The sequence below is a fragment of the Alosa sapidissima genome, chromosome 9 (assembly GCF_018492685.1).
Source record: "Alosa sapidissima isolate fAloSap1 chromosome 9, fAloSap1.pri, whole genome shotgun sequence".
Lineage (NCBI taxonomy): Eukaryota > Metazoa > Chordata > Actinopteri > Clupeiformes > Clupeidae > Alosa > Alosa sapidissima.
The window spans coordinates 29,288,797-29,306,706 of record NC_055965.1 but is presented as its reverse complement, the minus strand read 5'-3'; the positions used below and the strand labels follow the sequence as shown (position 1 = coordinate 29,306,706).

General features: G+C 44.7%; 7 protein-coding genes across 32 annotated transcripts in view; 5 read left to right on the top strand and 2 right to left on the bottom strand.

Annotated features, from left to right (window-relative positions):
- LOC121719407 (NACHT, LRR and PYD domains-containing protein 3-like) overlaps positions 1-17,910 on the top strand; it is an 851,137-nt gene that overhangs the window by 316,863 nt on the left and 516,364 nt on the right. The gene's annotated exons all lie outside the window — the stretch shown is intronic.
- Positions 1-17,910, top strand: part of LOC121719377 (NACHT, LRR and PYD domains-containing protein 12-like) — a 732,803-nt gene that overhangs the window by 325,722 nt on the left and 389,171 nt on the right. The gene's annotated exons all lie outside the window — the stretch shown is intronic.
- On the top strand, positions 586-1,617 carry LOC121719616 (histone H1-like). The gene has a single exon (XM_042105405.1). The coding sequence runs from the start codon at positions 651-653 to the stop codon at positions 1,266-1,268; it is 618 nt and encodes a 205-aa protein (XP_041961339.1). The 5' UTR covers positions 586-650; the 3' UTR covers positions 1,269-1,617.
- LOC121719648 (histone H2A) lies at positions 2,102-2,929 on the top strand. The gene has a single exon (XM_042105449.1). The coding sequence runs from the start codon at positions 2,293-2,295 to the stop codon at positions 2,668-2,670; it is 378 nt and encodes a 125-aa protein (XP_041961383.1). The 5' UTR covers positions 2,102-2,292; the 3' UTR covers positions 2,671-2,929.
- Positions 3,612-4,096, top strand: LOC121719641 (histone H3). Its single transcript, XM_042105440.1, has one exon. It carries the CDS (start codon positions 3,625-3,627, stop codon positions 4,033-4,035), a length of 411 nt encoding a protein of 136 aa, XP_041961374.1. The 5' UTR covers positions 3,612-3,624; the 3' UTR covers positions 4,036-4,096.
- Positions 4,423-5,216, bottom strand: LOC121719664 (histone H4). Its single transcript, XM_042105469.1, has one exon. The coding sequence runs from the start codon at positions 4,843-4,845 to the stop codon at positions 4,534-4,536; it is 312 nt and encodes a 103-aa protein (XP_041961403.1). The 5' UTR covers positions 4,846-5,216; the 3' UTR covers positions 4,423-4,533.
- LOC121719628 (myelin and lymphocyte protein-like) lies at positions 5,684-12,257 on the bottom strand. The gene is made up of 5 exons (XM_042105422.1): positions 12,052-12,257; positions 11,685-11,775; positions 10,364-10,528; positions 6,582-6,734; positions 5,684-6,072 (listed from the first exon to the last, which is right to left on the bottom strand). Exons 2-5 carry the CDS (start codon positions 11,769-11,771, stop codon positions 5,983-5,985), a joined length of 495 nt encoding a protein of 164 aa, XP_041961356.1. The 5' UTR covers positions 11,772-11,775; positions 12,052-12,257; the 3' UTR covers positions 5,684-5,982.

Sequence of the window (17,910 nt, the reverse complement as noted above, 5' to 3'; positions counted from 1 at the left end):
TTAATTTGTGAATTCGTCATTAATTCTAGTTACACAAACGTATCAGCGTATGAGCATAGTTGCATACATTTGTGTAAGTTATAAGAAATCTAGCCCCTCAGTATGATCACTGCAGTCCCGTTACCCGAGTCTGTGTTTCACTGAGTACAAACACGCGAAATCTGACAATGTTTAGAGTGTATACAACAAGTATAACTTTAGTAGTTAAGTTAGGGAGACTCAAATTGTTGTCCTTAAATGTTTGAGGTTAGTGTTTATCTTTATTTTGGGGATTTTATACGCATTATACCATCCATAGGTCCACAACCGTGACTCGATTTCCTCGTCGCAACACTCCTTTTTCTGTATAGTACGACTCCGAACAAAGCTGATACTTAACTTCCTTCAGATCATTTAGAAGACGAAAAGTTCGTCTTCATGTTTACGCGTGAAAATTCAGATCTCCCATCTGATTTATGCCGGATATTCTCTAAAAATATGAGAGGAGAAAACACAACTTAGTGCTCACCGGGAAGAGAGAGCGGAGAGGTACTCGCGCTGAGTCTAAACGGTTCTCATGGAGAGGTTAATCTCAGCCCACTTGCTCGACTCAGCACTCAGACATTTCCAGTTGTCGTGTGTGTAGTACGTGCAAGTTGAAATCGCTAACAATGGCAGAAGTTGCTCCCGCTCCGGCCGCTGCTCCAGCAAAGGCACCCAAGAAGAAGGCAGCACCCCGTCCTAAGAAATCAGGACCCAGCGTCGGCGATCTCGTCGTCAAAGCTGTGTCTGCATCGAAGGAAAAGAAAGGAGTGTCCTTGGCTGCATTGAAGAAGGCTTTGGCAGCCGGTGGATACGACGTCGAGAAAAACAACGCTCGCGTCAAGATCGCCGTCAAGAGTCTCGTTACCAAGGGAACTTTGGTTCAGACCAAGGGCACCGGCGCGTCCGGCTCCTTCAAGCTGAACAAGGCGAAGGCAGAGCCGAAGAAGAAGGCCGTCAAGAAGGCTGCTCCCAAGGCGAAGAAACCCGCTGCCAAGAAGCCCGCCGCAGCAAAGAAGCCCAAGAAGGCAGTGGCCAAGAAACCAGCAGCCGCCAAGAAGTCTCCGAAGAAGGCAGTCAAGAAGCCTGCAGCGGCCAAGAAGGCTACCAAGAGCCCCAAGAAGGCCAAGAAGCCCGCCGCCCCCAAGAAGGCAGCAAAGAGCCCCAAGAAGGCAAAGGCCGCAAAGCCCAAGGCAGCCAAGCCCAAGGCCGCAAAGCCCAAGAAGGCAGCTCCCAAAAAGAAGTAATTTAACAATAGCATCTTCCGCCGCAAGGCCCAAAAAGGCTCTTTTAAGAGCCACCCATCTATATCAATGAAAAGTTTATTCCAACAGTTTACATTGTAGGTAATGTTACACGCTTCACCACAGTGAGTAACAGATATACAGTCGCTCAATCACTTACTATTGATCATGACGTTTCAAACTCTGCACTACATCTTAACATCGCCTAATCAGGCATTTATCTTACAGTAGCCTACTAAAAAAACAGTCTTATGGGTGAATTACCAGCTAAGAACTTGTGACAACTACATACTCTATGCTAGAAATGCTGTGGGTTGTGCTACAAAAATCAACCTATTACGTTATAACAGTGCTATGAGTTATAACAATATTGTTACAAAAATTACAAATTGAACTACACCCAAATCAATTCAACACTAGACGTTATCAGCAACAACATCAGCTATCAGCAGCGAGAAGATTTGGCGGCCTTACGTTTTGCTTTACAGGCAGTTCATTATTCCACCGTTGTGCAACTCTTGGATCAAACACTTTTTATTTCCATTTATGACTTTTAATTTGTTATTTTTTCTGATATAGTTTTATATTATTATCTTAACACTCGGCTTACATAATAATAAGCTTAATTTGTATAGCACCTTTCATACACAGAATGCAGCTCAAGTACTCATTTGGAGCATTTAACACAATAATAGATAGGAGAAAAATACACAAAAACCTGAGATTCACCGGTGATACCAATGCACTCTGGTCAATTTGACTGTCACCTTATTTTTAATTGGATACTTTTTTACAACCAAATCTTACAATTAACAAAGTAACGTTACCCGCTGTTCACAAAAAGCGATAAGAGCCGCCAAAAGGGCTCCAAAAAGGTGGGTTTGGCTTGTTGTCTAGATCTGTGCTACGATTGGCTCTCATCGTTGTCCTATCAGCGAGTAAACAGTTCGACTGTTAGCTATATATACTGTTAGCCGCAGCTATTAGTATTGCAGATTTCTGTAGGTCGTCTATCAACATTTGAAACATGAGTGGAAGAGGCAAAACCGGAGGCAAGGCTAGGGCCAAGGCGAAGACTCGCTCCTCTAGGGCCGGACTTCAGTTCCCAGTGGGCCGTGTGCACAGACTGCTGCGTAAGGGCAACTATGCTCAGCGCGTTGGCGCTGGTGCTCCAGTCTACTTGGCAGCTGTGCTAGAGTATCTGACCGCTGAGATCTTGGAGTTGGCCGGCAACGCTGCCCGTGACAACAAGAAGACTCGTATCATTCCCCGCCATCTGCAGCTGGCTGTCCGCAACGACGAGGAGTTGAACAAGCTGCTCGGTGGTGTGACCATCGCTCAGGGCGGTGTGCTGCCTAACATCCAGGCTGTGCTGCTGCCCAAGAAGACTGAGAAGTCAAAGTAAATCGCTGTCTTTCACAAAAAACCAAAGGCTCTTTTAAGAGCCAACCATAACTATCTTCAAAAAGCAGAACACCCAAATGTTAAATAATCTGACATTTTTGTCATTTACGACTCATCTTAAAGAGCCTGTTCATTTGGCTCCGCTCAGTCCGCAATGAGGGTAACTTCACATCCTGTATTGGCTGTTCCTTCTAACTCCGGTTATGTAACGTTAAACGGGTAAACTATTATGTCCAGCGTCCTCAAACACTGTTGATACATCACGCCCAGTGGCCAAATGTAAGTTAGTTTGCTGTGATCATAATGTAACTTACATGGCACTTTGGGGTTTCCGTCCGTGGTTTCTTAACAAAAGAGGGGTAATGTTAGAGGCATGTGTAATTCACTATAAGATCAATAACCACAGGATATGCTTCTTAAATGTTCGTTTTTAGTTTTGAAGAAGGATTTTGAGGGGCCAGACGAAGTCCCTCAATCAAGGGCACAAATATGTAACCTGGCAACGAGTCGAAACGTTTTTCGACAGTTTTGTCCAAAGCAAGTCCCGTTATGTTACTGTTATAGTTCCTTATGTATAAAGTGTGTAAACATTTGACATTGAAAAATAAATTGATCGAGGGATGACACGTTACTCCAGAACTGTTTAGCTAAGAGCCTCATATGAAACTAAATAAATACAAGGTGAGACATGATCAACTGATGTTATTAAAAATACATATAAGTGTTCAGACGTTAAAACCGCGAGGAGTTGCCCGCTCTTTCTGAGGGGGGCTGGCCTAACTTGTTTGAATTTCAGGCGTCATATAGAAAGGGAGCCTGTTGGCCAATAGCATTTGAGCACGCTCATTAACATTTTCCAATCATTGGAGGGCAACCGAGTTCTAGAAAGTATAAATAGGTATGGTCCTCTACATTAAACCTACACTTCTGAGAATTTTCGAAGAGGGAGAGAAAAATGGCAAGAACCAAGCAGACCGCTCGTAAGTCCACCGGTGGCAAAGCCCCGAGGAAGCAGCTCGCCACCAAGGCTGCCCGTAAAAGCGCCCCGGCGACCGGCGGCGTAAAGAAGCCTCATCGTTACAGGCCTGGTACCGTGGCTCTGAGAGAGATCCGTCGTTACCAGAAGTCCACCGAGCTGCTTATCCGTAAGCTGCCCTTCCAGCGTCTGGTCCGAGAAATCGCTCAGGACTTCAAGACCGACCTGCGCTTCCAGAGCTCTGCTGTCATGGCTCTTCAGGAGGCCAGCGAGGCTTACCTGGTCGGTCTGTTCGAGGACACCAACCTGTGCGCCATCCACGCCAAGAGGGTCACCATCATGCCCAAGGACATCCAGCTGGCTCGTCGCATCCGCGGAGAGCGTGCTTAACTTCACCAATACATCAAAACAAAGGCTCTTTTAAGAGCCACCTATATAGACAGAAAATGCTTGTTCCATCTTCAACACTTATATTAACCTTTCAGTTTCAGACAACTACGGTACTGTTTCACTGAAGCACTCAAGCTGTAATAGGGTGAAATGCCCTAATGTGACATTTTCTTGCTTTTCTGTAATCACCAGTACAAAAGACAAATCCACACCTCGATAACGCTACAGCTTTGGCCTTCATTACTTATGTAACATGTGCCTTCACGCTTGATACTTCCCATCTTGCACAGGAGCACGTTAAATTAAGTTTATACCCTCGAAGTAGTTTTTGCGCATTCGAAATTTGATGGGAAAACGCTCAATCTTTAAAATATACAGCTAGATAGATTTTTACCCGTATGTGCGAGCTTTATTTCAAACATTGGAAGCACGCTATTTAAGTGGAAACTGTGGGTGGCTCTTAAAAGAGCCGTTACATTTCTTGAAACGGTAACATTTTTAACCGCCAAAACCGTACAGAGTACGACCCTGGCGTTTCAGGGCGTAGACCACATCCATGGCGGTTACGGTCTTTCTTTTGGCGTGTTCGGTGTAGGTGACTGCATCACGGATCACGTTCTCCAGGAAAACCTTCAGCACACCACGAGTCTCCTCGTAGATGAGCCCAGAGATACGCTTCACACCACCACGGCGAGCCAGGCGGCGGATAGCGGGCTTTGTGATCCCCTGGATGTTATCGCGGAGAACCTTGCGATGACGCTTGGCGCCTCCTTTTCCAAGACCTTTACCGCCTTTACCTCTTCCAGACATTATCAATTAACTTCTTTGAGCAGATTTTGGTGAAGAATAATTGAGTGGCGGGAGAGCAGTGAGAATTTCTAGTTTCCGAGAGGACCTACGTGAAGACTTATGTCGTCATGCACACGACCCTCCCTGTTTGCACACGTCTCTGCAAAACACAATTGACACTGTGGGCGACTCCAAACCAGAGTGGGCGTTTTTCCACTGCGCGTCACTTATGGCCACAGCCGCTGGACACAGTTGTAAAACCAGAGATTTTCTAAAGAGGAGACACAACACTCAAACAATCCTCCATAGAAATGCATGGGGTTAGTTTGTAACGCCGTTGTCTACACATATCCCACCCCTTCCTCGGCAATACGTCGACATGTGAATACATTGAGCCAATCATGTGGTGTGATCTGAATACATTGAGCCAATCATATGGTGTGTTGTGAAGACATCGTGCCAATCATGTGTTGTGATCTCGCCGCTGGAGCAAGATTGGTGTCGTGAAGCCTTGCGCGCGCGCAGTTCGACCCAACGACTGTGCCACATGAGTGCCCATAAAACGTTTGTATATGGCCGCTGAGTGGAGGGACTTGCCTAAAAGGACTTTGATAAAACTTTCTGACAAAAAACAGGAAACGGATGCACTGACTGTAGCCAACAATAGCCACGTTTACATGGACAGTTTACGTGGCTGATCTTTGTTACTGTAACTGTGTTGTAGCAGCCACTACCTCCGACCTTACAATAGCTTCCTTTCCTGAAGATGAAAACGAAGAAAATGTTTTCTTGAATCAGGTGTTTTGCATGGTTAGCAATTGTTGATACCGAGGTAGCATACATTTCATTAATACACTCTTTATTTTCAGTCATTTATTCATTATTATTATTATCAATTATTAATTCATACATGTTCTATCTTGTCGGCAATCATACAATTATTACAACTATAGCATATTGTCAACAATACTGTGCAGGTTTTGTTTTTGAAAGGACAGATACAGATGTGATACATTATTTTGAGTACAGGCTATGACAAGAATGTTTCCTTTTTGTTTTGGTTTTGACAGAGATACTGTATTGTCAACAGGAATAATGACAACCATAGCAGTAGCCTAGGCTAGGCCTACATACAATAACACTGATGGCTGCATGTGTTTATATCGCCGTATATGGAGCTCTTCTGCTTCTCATCACAGAGTAGATGGCATGAATGAAATAGAGGAGGGTTGTGAAGAAGGCCAGTATCTGCAAATGTCTCACACACACACACACACACATATAGGGAGAGAGAGAGATTTAGAATCACTTTATTCATATTTATATTGTCCAGTCATTAAAATACATACAGCCTCACATCCCACTGGATAGCTAGGCTATTAGACCCAACTGGATCATGCATGGGGTCTAGGCCTATTTACTCGACACAGGTGGACCTCAGATGCACTGATGCCCAAGCAGACCACACACTAACACAGGCTGACTGGGATGCTATTGAAGATTGTGTTTTGTCATGTAATGTGGTTGGCTGCTTCTTTCTTGTGTGTGTGTGTGTGTGTGTGTGTATGTATGTAGCCTATGTGTGTGTGTCTGTGTTTGTCAAGTCAACTCAGTCAAGTCAGATTTATTTGTATAGCACATTTAACATGCACAGAGTGCAACCCAAAGTGGGTTTGTGTGTGTGTGTGTGTGTGTATGTATGTATATATGTATGTAGGCCTATGTGTGTGTGTGTGTGCCTGCATGTGTGTGTTTACCGTAGCAGCGATGAAGTACTTGTAGAGAACAGCCACAACGCTAGGCCCCACCCAGTTCATGTGCTTGTGTTCAGACAGAGCGTTGGTCATGACAGCTAAACAAATGGAGGCACTCAGATACATAAGTGTAGCCAGGACATGATACACAACATCCTGATAGAGAGAGGGAGGGAGAGAAAGAGGGAGAAAGAGAGAGAGTGGGGAGTGAGTGATATTTGAAAAAATGAGCCAAATATGGCACTAACAGCATCATTACAACTGGCTTATTGGCCAATCAGAGTCAAATGGGTGGCACTGACAGCATCATTAGAACTGGCCTATTGGCCAATCAGAGCCAAATGGGTGGCACAGACAGCATCATTAGAACTTGCCTATTGGCCAATCAGAGCCAAATGGGTGGCACTGACAGCATCATTAGAACTTGCCTATTGGCCAATCAGAATATTCAGCAGCACTGTTCAACCTGCACATGCACGAGTTAGCCAACCAATTGACAGGCTGCAAAACTGGCTATATTGGTAACACCCTGAATATATGCTCTGAATATGGGGTGACATATAATGTGCTGTATAATTCTATGGGATGACATGTGCTGTATGCTAAAAAGAGTGCTTATAGCAGAGACTCTCTAATGAGGAGACACAGTACTCAGCAACAAATCCTCCATAGAAATGCATGGGGCTAGTTTGTAACACCAATATGGCCGCCGAGTGGAGGGACTTGCCTAAAAGGACTTTGCTTATAGTCAATACACATTCCTTTGCTTTTTTTCTTTCTTTTTTTATGTATGTTGTATGCCATGTCTGCGTTTTACAATAGCCTATGTTGTATGTGTGTCATGTCTGTGTTTTAAATGTATTTTATATAGGGCTGTTAAAATAACTGATTAATTTCAATTAATTAATTTGAGAAAAAATAACTGATTAAAAAAAATAACGCAGATTAATCGATTCCGTATGACCTTTGACCCCGAGCCGTTCTAGTTAGTAACCATTACTGTAAAATGAAGGAGAGAGAAGGAAATGTGCTGCCTAGATCAGTGTTTCCCAAAGACTGGGTCGCGACACACGGGTGGGTCGCAGGAGATTTTATTTGGGTCGTCAGCACAATTTATATTGTCTAATAGGCCTAACTTATACCATTTAGCCAGGAAAGCTATCAGTTTTCTATTAGGATATAGTTTGTTTACCACAGTCACGGCTGGGGGGCGAACACGTCGCACAGGGGACAGCCTGGACATCTCACTCGCAAAAAGAAACATTTCTGTGGGGCGCTTGCCATGGACCTAGCAGTTGCAAAATGCAAGTGACATGAATCAGCCTATTTGCACGAACATTAACAGACACCAGCTCTTCAACTTGACCGATTAAAATCTAGTCAACTAAAGCAGACATCCGGACATGGCTATTCAATTTGCGTCATAGGCTGTAGATAGTTTCAATTGTAGATGCACTCTTTACAGTTAATAGTAACCTCCTCACATTCCTTATTATTTCGGATTTTAAAACGCTTAACAGTGCATTTTATTAGGCTACAATTTAAATGGACATTTTAAACGCTAGGCTATTATTTCCTCGAGTTCTCCACCTCGCAAACTCTATAGGCTACAGTAAAGGCGCATTATCTTTTAATTGCGCAAAAGCCTCTTGTTCTGATATTTATTCATTTCACATTCTTACAGCATAGCTTGTCACAACATCAATACACGGCCTTGGTATACGGCCTACAAACAAACGTTGAACTCGAGAGGAAAATGCGGATTCAACTTTCCAAATAAAGAAACCTCCACAAATAGGCTACAATATAACGACTTGAGTTACTTGCTATGTTTACATAGGACTTGACAGTGTTATGGATCCATTTGTCTGCAACGTAGCCTACAACATCACTCTTTAGAAATACAGGAACAGCTTACTATGCTGAAGAGTGACGACTGCGTAGCATGCAAGAATACCCCCAAGAAAAGTTTGAGAACCTGTGGCCTAAAACAATATTGTTGCATGCAGGTTGCATGTTAGATCTGAAGTGAATGGGTCACGGTCTGTCATTTTTAAAAAGTGGGTCCCCAGAAAAAAAGTTTGGGAAAAACTGGCCTAGATCATTGATTGGAACATTTACTTTTAAAAAACGGCCTGATGGTGTTGACAAAAATAAAGTGTTGATTAAAATAAAGTCCTCTGCAATGTCTACAGCAAGGAATTTGCATATCACCGAAGTTTGTCAACTCTAAAGTCGCACATCGATGGAAAGAAATAGTGTGGACATTGAGGGGAGTGTTCATTTATTTTCATTGTGTCCCCTAGGTTATATCTGTGGACTGAAATGCCTTGTATGTGAAAAAAACTTCTTCCCGAAGCACTTTTGAATTTATTTCCTCAGCATATTAGGTCATATCATAGATTATTATGGCCATTATTTGAACAGTGAAAATAATAATAAAAGAGTTTTTGAACTTTAATGTCACTAATGCTGATTATTCAATGATTCATTTGAATTTAAATATTCTTAGCAAAAATTATATATGCAGAGTATGTCATTAATTAGATTATTTTTTTTAATCGATTGACAGCCCTAATTTTGTATGTATCTCATGTCTGTTTAATGTATTTTTTAGGCTATGTATGTCATGTCTGTGTTTTAATGTATGTCATGTCATGTCTGTTTTAATGTATGTCGTGTCATATCTGTGTTTTAATGTACGTTGCATGTCATGTCTGTTTTAATATATGTTGCATGTCATGTCATGTCTGTGTTTTATGTATGTTGTATGTCATGTCATGTCATGTCTGTGTTTTAATGTATGTTGTATGTCATGTCATGTCTATGTTTTAATATGTTGCATGTCATGTCATGTCATGTCTGTGTTTTAATGTATGTCGTGCCATGTCTGTGTTTTAATATGTTGCATGTCATGTTTGTGTTTTAATGTATGTTGCATGTCATATCTGTTTCTACTGAATGGCCCCTGAGTTTGGCAATAAAGTTGATGATGATGATGGTGTCCGATAATATTTTTCCACCAGATAGATGCACACCCATAGATTGTGTTATCTGTCCTTTCTCACACCAGTGCCCATGGACCACATTAGATGCATAACTAACTATACCCTGGTACCGGAGTTGTACTGTACATGGCTCCTGTCACACAGGTTAGAACATTCCCACAGAAACGGGCGTCTCGAGCCGTGCTGCGACTGTAAGTCATCTAGAAAATAGAAGTGGCGCCTATTTTTCACACTAGTGGCCAGCATATCCGTGTGTGGATAAGCACCATAGGCAAGCAAACAAATATGTGTCTAGACACACACACAAACACAAACACACACACAATCACTCAAATATACACACATACAAGCACAGACACACACACACACACACAAACACAGAGAGAGAGAGGAGACACACACACAGTGCCAAAGTTCAGCAACGATAAAGGTAGCGGGAAGCTACGTCAAGGCGGGTACTGAAATGGGCGAGACCTTTCCGATGAAGTGAAATTCAATCACATGCAACCAGCGTTAAATTCTGATCTATCTATTTTTTATTAATTATCTTCAGCCTGACACTGCCCACTTTGTGTGTCTGACTGTGCTTGCGTATGCACTGTCGGCAAAATACGCTGTCAATCTCGCACCCACAGACAGACAGACAAACACAGACACACACACACACACACACACACACACACACACACACATATACACACACACTTTCTCTCTTTTTCTCACTCACACACACGCACACACACACACGTACACACGCACACAGACACACAGACGCACCAGTTTGAGCCAGATTCTGCTCGCGTTGGCTCCGCAGCAGAAGACGCAGAGCCAGATGGTGGAGACCAGGAAGCAGGTGATGGAGCAGAACATGACCCAACACAGCACCGGGGCCGAGTGGGACCCGGGGGAGATCAGCAGCATCCACACCAGACCCCCAAACACCTGGGACCGGGGACGTGAGGGTTAAGGAAGGATTTGCATGTGTTATTATCAGTATTCACCTTATTCACATTGGCGGCCCTTGTATAGCCAAAACGAGGCTACGGGGTACACAAACCATAGGATTTGTTGTGATCTATGAATTCGCCATTAGATGGCGAAAATGCATTAATGATGTATCCTGTAGCCTCTTTTTGGTTTACACAATGACCGCTGCGTGAATAAGCCGAATGTACAATATATTATTATTATTATTATTATTATTATTATTATTATTAATTGAGAAATTAAATATAAGATTGGAGGGAGGAAGGAAGGAATGGAGGGAGGGACAGATGAGAAAACCCCCATGTGTAGATTTCAAGTTGTCTGGAATCCACCATTATGTCAGTGATGGCACTCGTGTCTTGCATGCATTTGATATAGTGCCTCTAGAGGTGCAATGTGGCATAACACGAGTTAGGAGGTGCAATGTGGCATAACACGAGTTAGTCCAAAGCAGAAGATAAATAAGATGAAGATAGTTGGTAACCATAATTATAGCTTATTTGGTGGACAGCACAGCATAGGCGTTTTTATATTATGTTGCTGTTTTCAGGATTGTTTTAAATGTCTTAAAGTAAAATCATACTCTTAGGGGGGATGGAGGGAAAAAGAGAGAAAAAGGGAGTAAGCTCATGAAGTTATTTTGCTCTTTTTTCAGACTTTCAGCTTTGGAAACATTCATAATTCGGTGAAAGAGGTAGAGAGATAACAAAGAGGAAGCGAGACACAAAGGCGGGAGAGAAAAAATGGAAGACAGAGTCAAGACAGAAATAAATATCATCAGAAGAGCGGATAAAAATAAGACAAAACATGATAAATGTCATCAGAAGAGCGGATAAAAATAAGACAAAACATGATAAATGTCATCAGAAGAACGGATAAAAATAAGACAAAACATGATAAATATCATCAGAAGAGCGGATAAAAATAAGACAAAACATGATAAATGTCATCAGAAGAACGGATAAAAATAAGACAAAACATGATAAATGTCATCAGTCACATGACTCTACTAAGGCAAATTATGTTTCCTGCAAGGCACCTTTTAAGCAAGTATCAATGACAATAAAAGCGAGTTGCTATGACAAAGTGAATAAAGGAACGCCAGCCTCACCATCTCGGCGATGAAGAGGCGGTCGGGCATGGTGCGGATAACCCCACGGCCTGTTGGCAAAGCGCTCCGAGTCTCCGAAGACGACATGGTTCTAGATTAAAAAGCAGAGTGGAGGTAAAAAAAAAAAATCAGGTGCTTGATCAAAACTTTTGTTTTCAAAAACATTTAAAAAAAATGCCTGATGAAGATATAAGATTGAAGCATTGCTGAATAAAGTTTATAGTTTAACAGTGTGCAGATCTTTCTCAGGGTTCTAGATTACCACAAATGAGTAAACCATAACACCTTAAAAATCACCATTTTTTTCCATCAAAATGTTTTGTACTTACTACTAAATACAATTTCATGAAAAAATACAGAGACTCACATTTTCTATGCTGCAGGCCCAGAGAGAGAAAGGAGTAGAGTTGCACCGAATGTGTGTAAGAGCATGTCAACTTTTTGCAAAGGACTGCAATAAGTTGTGTGTATGTATGTGTGTGTGTTTGTTGTTGGAGGGGGATGACATGTGACTGAACAACTGGAGCTTGTAACTGTCTCTGTGTGGGAGTGTGTGTGCGTGTGTGCGCGTGTGCGTGTATGTGTGTGTGTGTGTGTGTGTGAGAGAGAGAGAGAGAGAGAGAGAGAGAGAGAGAGAGAGAGAGAGAGAGTGTGTGTGTGTGTGTTTGTGTTTTGTGAGCATGTGTGTGCAAGTGTGTGTGTGTATCTTTTTTAATTCTCTCTCTCTCTCTCTCTCTCTCTCTCTCTCTCTCTCTCTCTCTCTCTCTCTCTCTCTCTCTCTCTCTCTCTCTCTCTCTCTGCCAGTTTGTGCTGATGAGTGGGACATACCAGTGGTGAGTTTTCACAAAGAAGCCTGAACACCCAAACCACAGATAACGGCCCATGCAGCTAACCATGGAGTAGACTTGGGCCTGGCCCACTATTGATGTAGTCCTTGGTTTGTAAAATACCAAGACCAAATTAAGTGTGTGTGTGTGTGTGTGTGTGTGTGTGTGTGTGTGTGTGTGTGTGATATGAGTAAGTGTGTGTGTGTGTGTGTGTGTGTGTGTGTGTGAGAGAGGGGGCGGGGTGACTATATGAGTAAGTGTGTATGTGGGCTTGTTTGTTTGCTTGTTTGTTTGCCATATTTCCTGTGTCTTTGGGACGTTTTGCACCAGTCAGCATTGTGTCCAAACCACAGCGACACATGTAGCCCAACACCCCAGCATGCAGTCTGTACCAGAACACATGTAGCCCAACACCCCAGCCTGCAGTCTGTACCAGAACACATGTAGCCCAACACCCCAGCATGCAGTCTGTACCAGAACACATGTAGCCCAACACCCTAACACCGCCCAACACCGCACCAGAACACATGTAGCCCAACACCCCAGCATGCAGTCTGTACCAGAACACATGTAGCCCAACACCCTGCAGTCTGTACCAGAACACATGTAGCCCAACACCCCAGCCTGCAGTCTGTACCAGAACACATGTAGCCCAACACCCTGCAGTCTGTACCAGAACACATGTAGCCCAACACCCCAGCCTGCAGTCTGTACCAGAACACATGTAGCCCAACACCCCAGCATGCAGTCTGTACCAGAACACATGCAGCCCAACACCCCAGCCTGCAGTCTGTACCAGAACACATGTAGCCCAACACCCCAGCCTGCAGTCTGTACCAGAACACATGTAGCCCAACACCCCAGCATACAGTCTGTACCAGAACACATGCAGCCCAACACCGCACCAGAACACATGTAGCCCAACACCCCAGCCTGCAGTCTGTACCAGAACACCTGTAGCCCAACACCCCAGCATGCAGTCTGTACCAGAACACATGCAGCCCAACACCGCACCAGAACACATGTAGCCCAACACCCCAGCATGCAGTCTGTACCAGAACACATGTAGCCCAACACCCCAGCCTGCAGTCTGTACCAGAACACATGTAGCCCAACACCCCAGCATGCAGTCTGTACCAGAACACATGCAGCCCAACACCGCACCAGAACACATGTAGCCCAACACCCCAGCATGCAGTCTGTACCAGAACACATGTAGCCCAACACCCTGCAGTCTGTACCAGAACACATGTAGCCCAACACCCCAGCCTGCAGTCTGTACCAGAACACATGTAGCCCAACACCCTGCAGTCTGTACCAGAACACATGTAGCCCAACACCCCAGCCTGCAGTCTGTACCAGAACACATGTAGCCCAACACCCCAGCCTGCAGTCTGTACCAGAACACATGTAGCCCAACACCGCACCAGAACACATGTCAAGTCAAGTCAAGTCAACTTTATTTCTATAGCACATTTAAAAACAACTGAGTTGAACCAAAGTGCTTACAAACAAACATAAAGCAATGACAATGGTACAACAACAATATAACATGGGGGGAAAATAAATAAATAATTGAAATAATACACAAATTGGTCAAAAATAAAATAAAGAATAAAGAGTGTGTGTGTGTGGGGGGGGTTAGACTTAAAGCAGTCAATGGTTGGAGAGGACTTAATATGTACAGGTAGACTATTCCAGAGATTGGGGGGCAACAACAGAGAAGGCTCTATCACCCTTAGTCTTAAGGCATGTTTTGGGGATATAGAGAAGATTCTGAGATGAAGACCTAAGTGATCTTGGAGTGCTGTAAGGAATTAGTAGGTCACTTATGTAACTAGGTGCCAAACCACTGAGGGCTTTGAAGACAAAAAGTAAAATTTTAAACTTAGGTAACCAGTGCAGCTTAGCCAACACAGGAGTTATATGCTCACGTTTCTTAGAGCCACTTAATAATCTAGCTGCTGCATTGTAGCCCAACACCCCAGCCTGCAGTCTGTACCAGAACACATGTAGCCCAACACCGCACCAGAACACATGTAGCCCAACACCCCAGCCTGCAGTCTGTACCAGAACACATGTAGCCCAACACCGCACCAGAACACATGTAGCCCAACACCCCAGCCTGCAGTCTGTACCAGAACACATGCAGCCCAACACCGTCCCAGAACACATGTAGCACAACACCCCAGCCTGCAGTCTGTACCAGAGCACATGCAGCCCAACACCGCACCAGAACACATGTAGCCCAACACCCCAGCCTGCAGTCTGTACTAGAACACATGTAGCCCGACACCGCACCAGAACACATGTAGCCCAACACCCCAGCATGCAGTCTGTACCAGAACACATGTAGCCCAACACCCTGCAGTCTGTACCAGAACACATGTAGCCCAACACCCCAGCCTGCAGTCTGTACCAGAACACATGTAGCCCAACACCCTGCAGTCTGTACCAGAACACATGTAGCCCAACACCCCAGCCTGCAGTCTGTACCAGAACACATGTAGCCCAACACCCCAGCATGCAGTCTGTACCAGAACACATGCAGCCCAACACCCCAGCCTGCAGTCTGTACCAGAACACATGTAGCCCAACACCCCAGCCTGCAGTCTGTACCAGAACACATGTAGCCCAACACCCCAGCATACAGTCTGTACCAGAACACATGCAGCCCAACACCGCACCAGAACACATGTAGCCCAACACCCCAGCCTGCAGTCTGTACCAGAACACATGTAGCCCAACACCCCAGCATGCAGTCTGTACCAGAACACATGCAGCCCAACACCGCACCAGAACACATGTAGCCCAACACCCCAGCATGCAGTCTGTACCAGAACACATGTAGCCCAACACCCCAGCCTGCAGTCTGTACCAGAACACATGTAGCCCAACACCCCAGCATGCAGTCTGTACCAGAACACATGCAGCCCAACACCGCACCAGAACACATGTAGCCCAACACCCCAGCATGCAGTCTGTACCAGAACACATGTAGCCCAACACCCTGCAGTCTGTACCAGAACACATGTAGCCCAACACCCCAGCCTGCAGTCTGTACCAGAACACATGTAGCCCAACACCCTGCAGTCTGTACCAGAACACATGTAGCCCAACACCCCAGCCTGCAGTCTGTACCAGAACACATGTAGCCCAACACCCCAGCCTGCAGTCTGTACCAGAACACATGTAGCCCAACACCGCACCAGAACACATGTCAAGTCAAGTCAAGTCAACTTTATTTCTATAGCACATTTAAAAACAACTGAGTTGAACCAAAGTGCTTACAAACAAACATAAAGCAATGACAATGGTACAACAACAATATAACATGGGGGGAAAATAAATAAATAATTGAAATAATACACAAATTGGTCAAAAATAAAATAAAGAATAAAGAGTGTGTGTGTGTGGGGGGGGTTAGACTTAAAGCAGTCAATGGTTGGAGAGGACTTAATATGTACAGGTAGACTATTCCAGAGATTGGGGGGCAACAACAGAGAAGGCTCTATCACCCTTAGTCTTAAGGCATGTTTTGGGGATATAGAGAAGATTCTGAGATGAAGACCTAAGTGATCTTGGAGTGCTGTAAGGAATTAGTAGGTCACTTATGTAACTAGGTGCCAAACCACTGAGGGCTTTGAAGACAAAAAGTAAAATTTTAAACTTAGGTAACCAGTGCAGCTTAGCCAACACAGGAGTTATATGCTCACGTTTCTTAGAGCCACTTAATAATCTAGCTGCTGCATTGTAGCCCAACACCCCAGCCTGCAGTCTGTACCAGAACACATGTAGCCCAACACCGCACCAGAACACATGTAGCCCAACACCCCAGCCTGCAGTCTGTACCAGAACACATGTAGCCCAACACCGCACCAGAACACATGTAGCCCAACACCCCAGCCTGCAGTCTGTACCAGAACACATGCAGCCCAACACCGTCCCAGAACACATGTAGCACAACACCCCAGCCTGCAGTCTGTACCAGAGCACATGCAGCCCAACACCGCACCAGAACACATGTAGCCCAACACCCCAGCCTGCAGTCTGTACTAGAACACATGTAGCCCGACACCGCACCAGAACACATGTAGCCCAACACCCCAGCATGCAGTCTGTACCAGAACACATGTAGCCCAACACCCTGCAGTCTGTACCAGAACACATGTAGCCCAACACCCCAGCCTGCAGTCTGTACCAGAACACATGTAGCCCAACACCCTGCAGTCTGTACCAGAACACATGTAGCCCAACACCCCAGCCTGCAGTCTGTACCAGAACACATGTAGCCCAACACCCCAGCATGCAGTCTGTACCAGAACACATGCAGCCCAACACCCCAGCCTGCAGTCTGTACCAGAACACATGTAGCCCAACACCCCAGCCTGCAGTCTGTACCAGAACACATGTAGCCCAACACCCCAGCATACAGTCTGTACCAGAACACATGCAGCCCAACACCGCACCAGAACACATGTAGCCCAACACCCCAGCCTGCAGTCTGTACCAGAACACATGTAGCCCAACACCCCAGCATGCAGTCTGTACCAGAACACATGCAGCCCAACACCGCACCAGAACACATGTAGCCCAACACCCCAGCATGCAGTCTGTACCAGAACACATGTAGCCCAACACCCCAGCCTGCAGTCTGTACCAGAACACATGTAGCCCAACACCCCAGCATGCAGTCTGTACCAGAACACATGCAGCCTAACACCGCACCAGAACACATGTAGCCCAACACCCCAGCATGCAGTCTGTACCAGAACACATGTAGCCCAACACCCTGCAGTCTGTACCAGAACACATGTAGCCCAACACCCCAGCCTGCAGTCTGTACCAGAACACATGTAGCCCAACACCCTGCAGTCTGTACCAGAACACATGTAGCCCAACACCCCAGCCTGCAGTCTGTACCAGAACACATGTAGCCCAACACCCCAGCCTGCAGTCTGTACCAGAACACATGTAGCCCAACACCGCACCAGAACACATGTCAAGTCAAGTCAAGTCAACTTTATTTCTATAGCACATTTAAAAACAACTGAGTTGAACCAAAGTGCTTACAAACAAACATAAAGCAATGACAATGGTACAACAACAATATAACATGGGGGGAAAATAAATAAATAATTGAAATAATACACAAATTGGTCAAAAATAAAATAAAGAATAAAGAGTGTGTGTGTGTGTGGGGGGTTAGACTTAAAGCAGTCAATGGTTGGAGAGGACTTAATATGTACAGGTAGACTATTCCAGAGATTGGGGGGCAACAACAGAGAAGGCTCTATCACCCTTAGTCTTAAGGCATGTTTTGGGGATATAGAGAAGATTCTGAGATGAAGACCTAAGTGATCTTGGAGTGCTGTAAGGAATTAGTAGGTCACCTATGT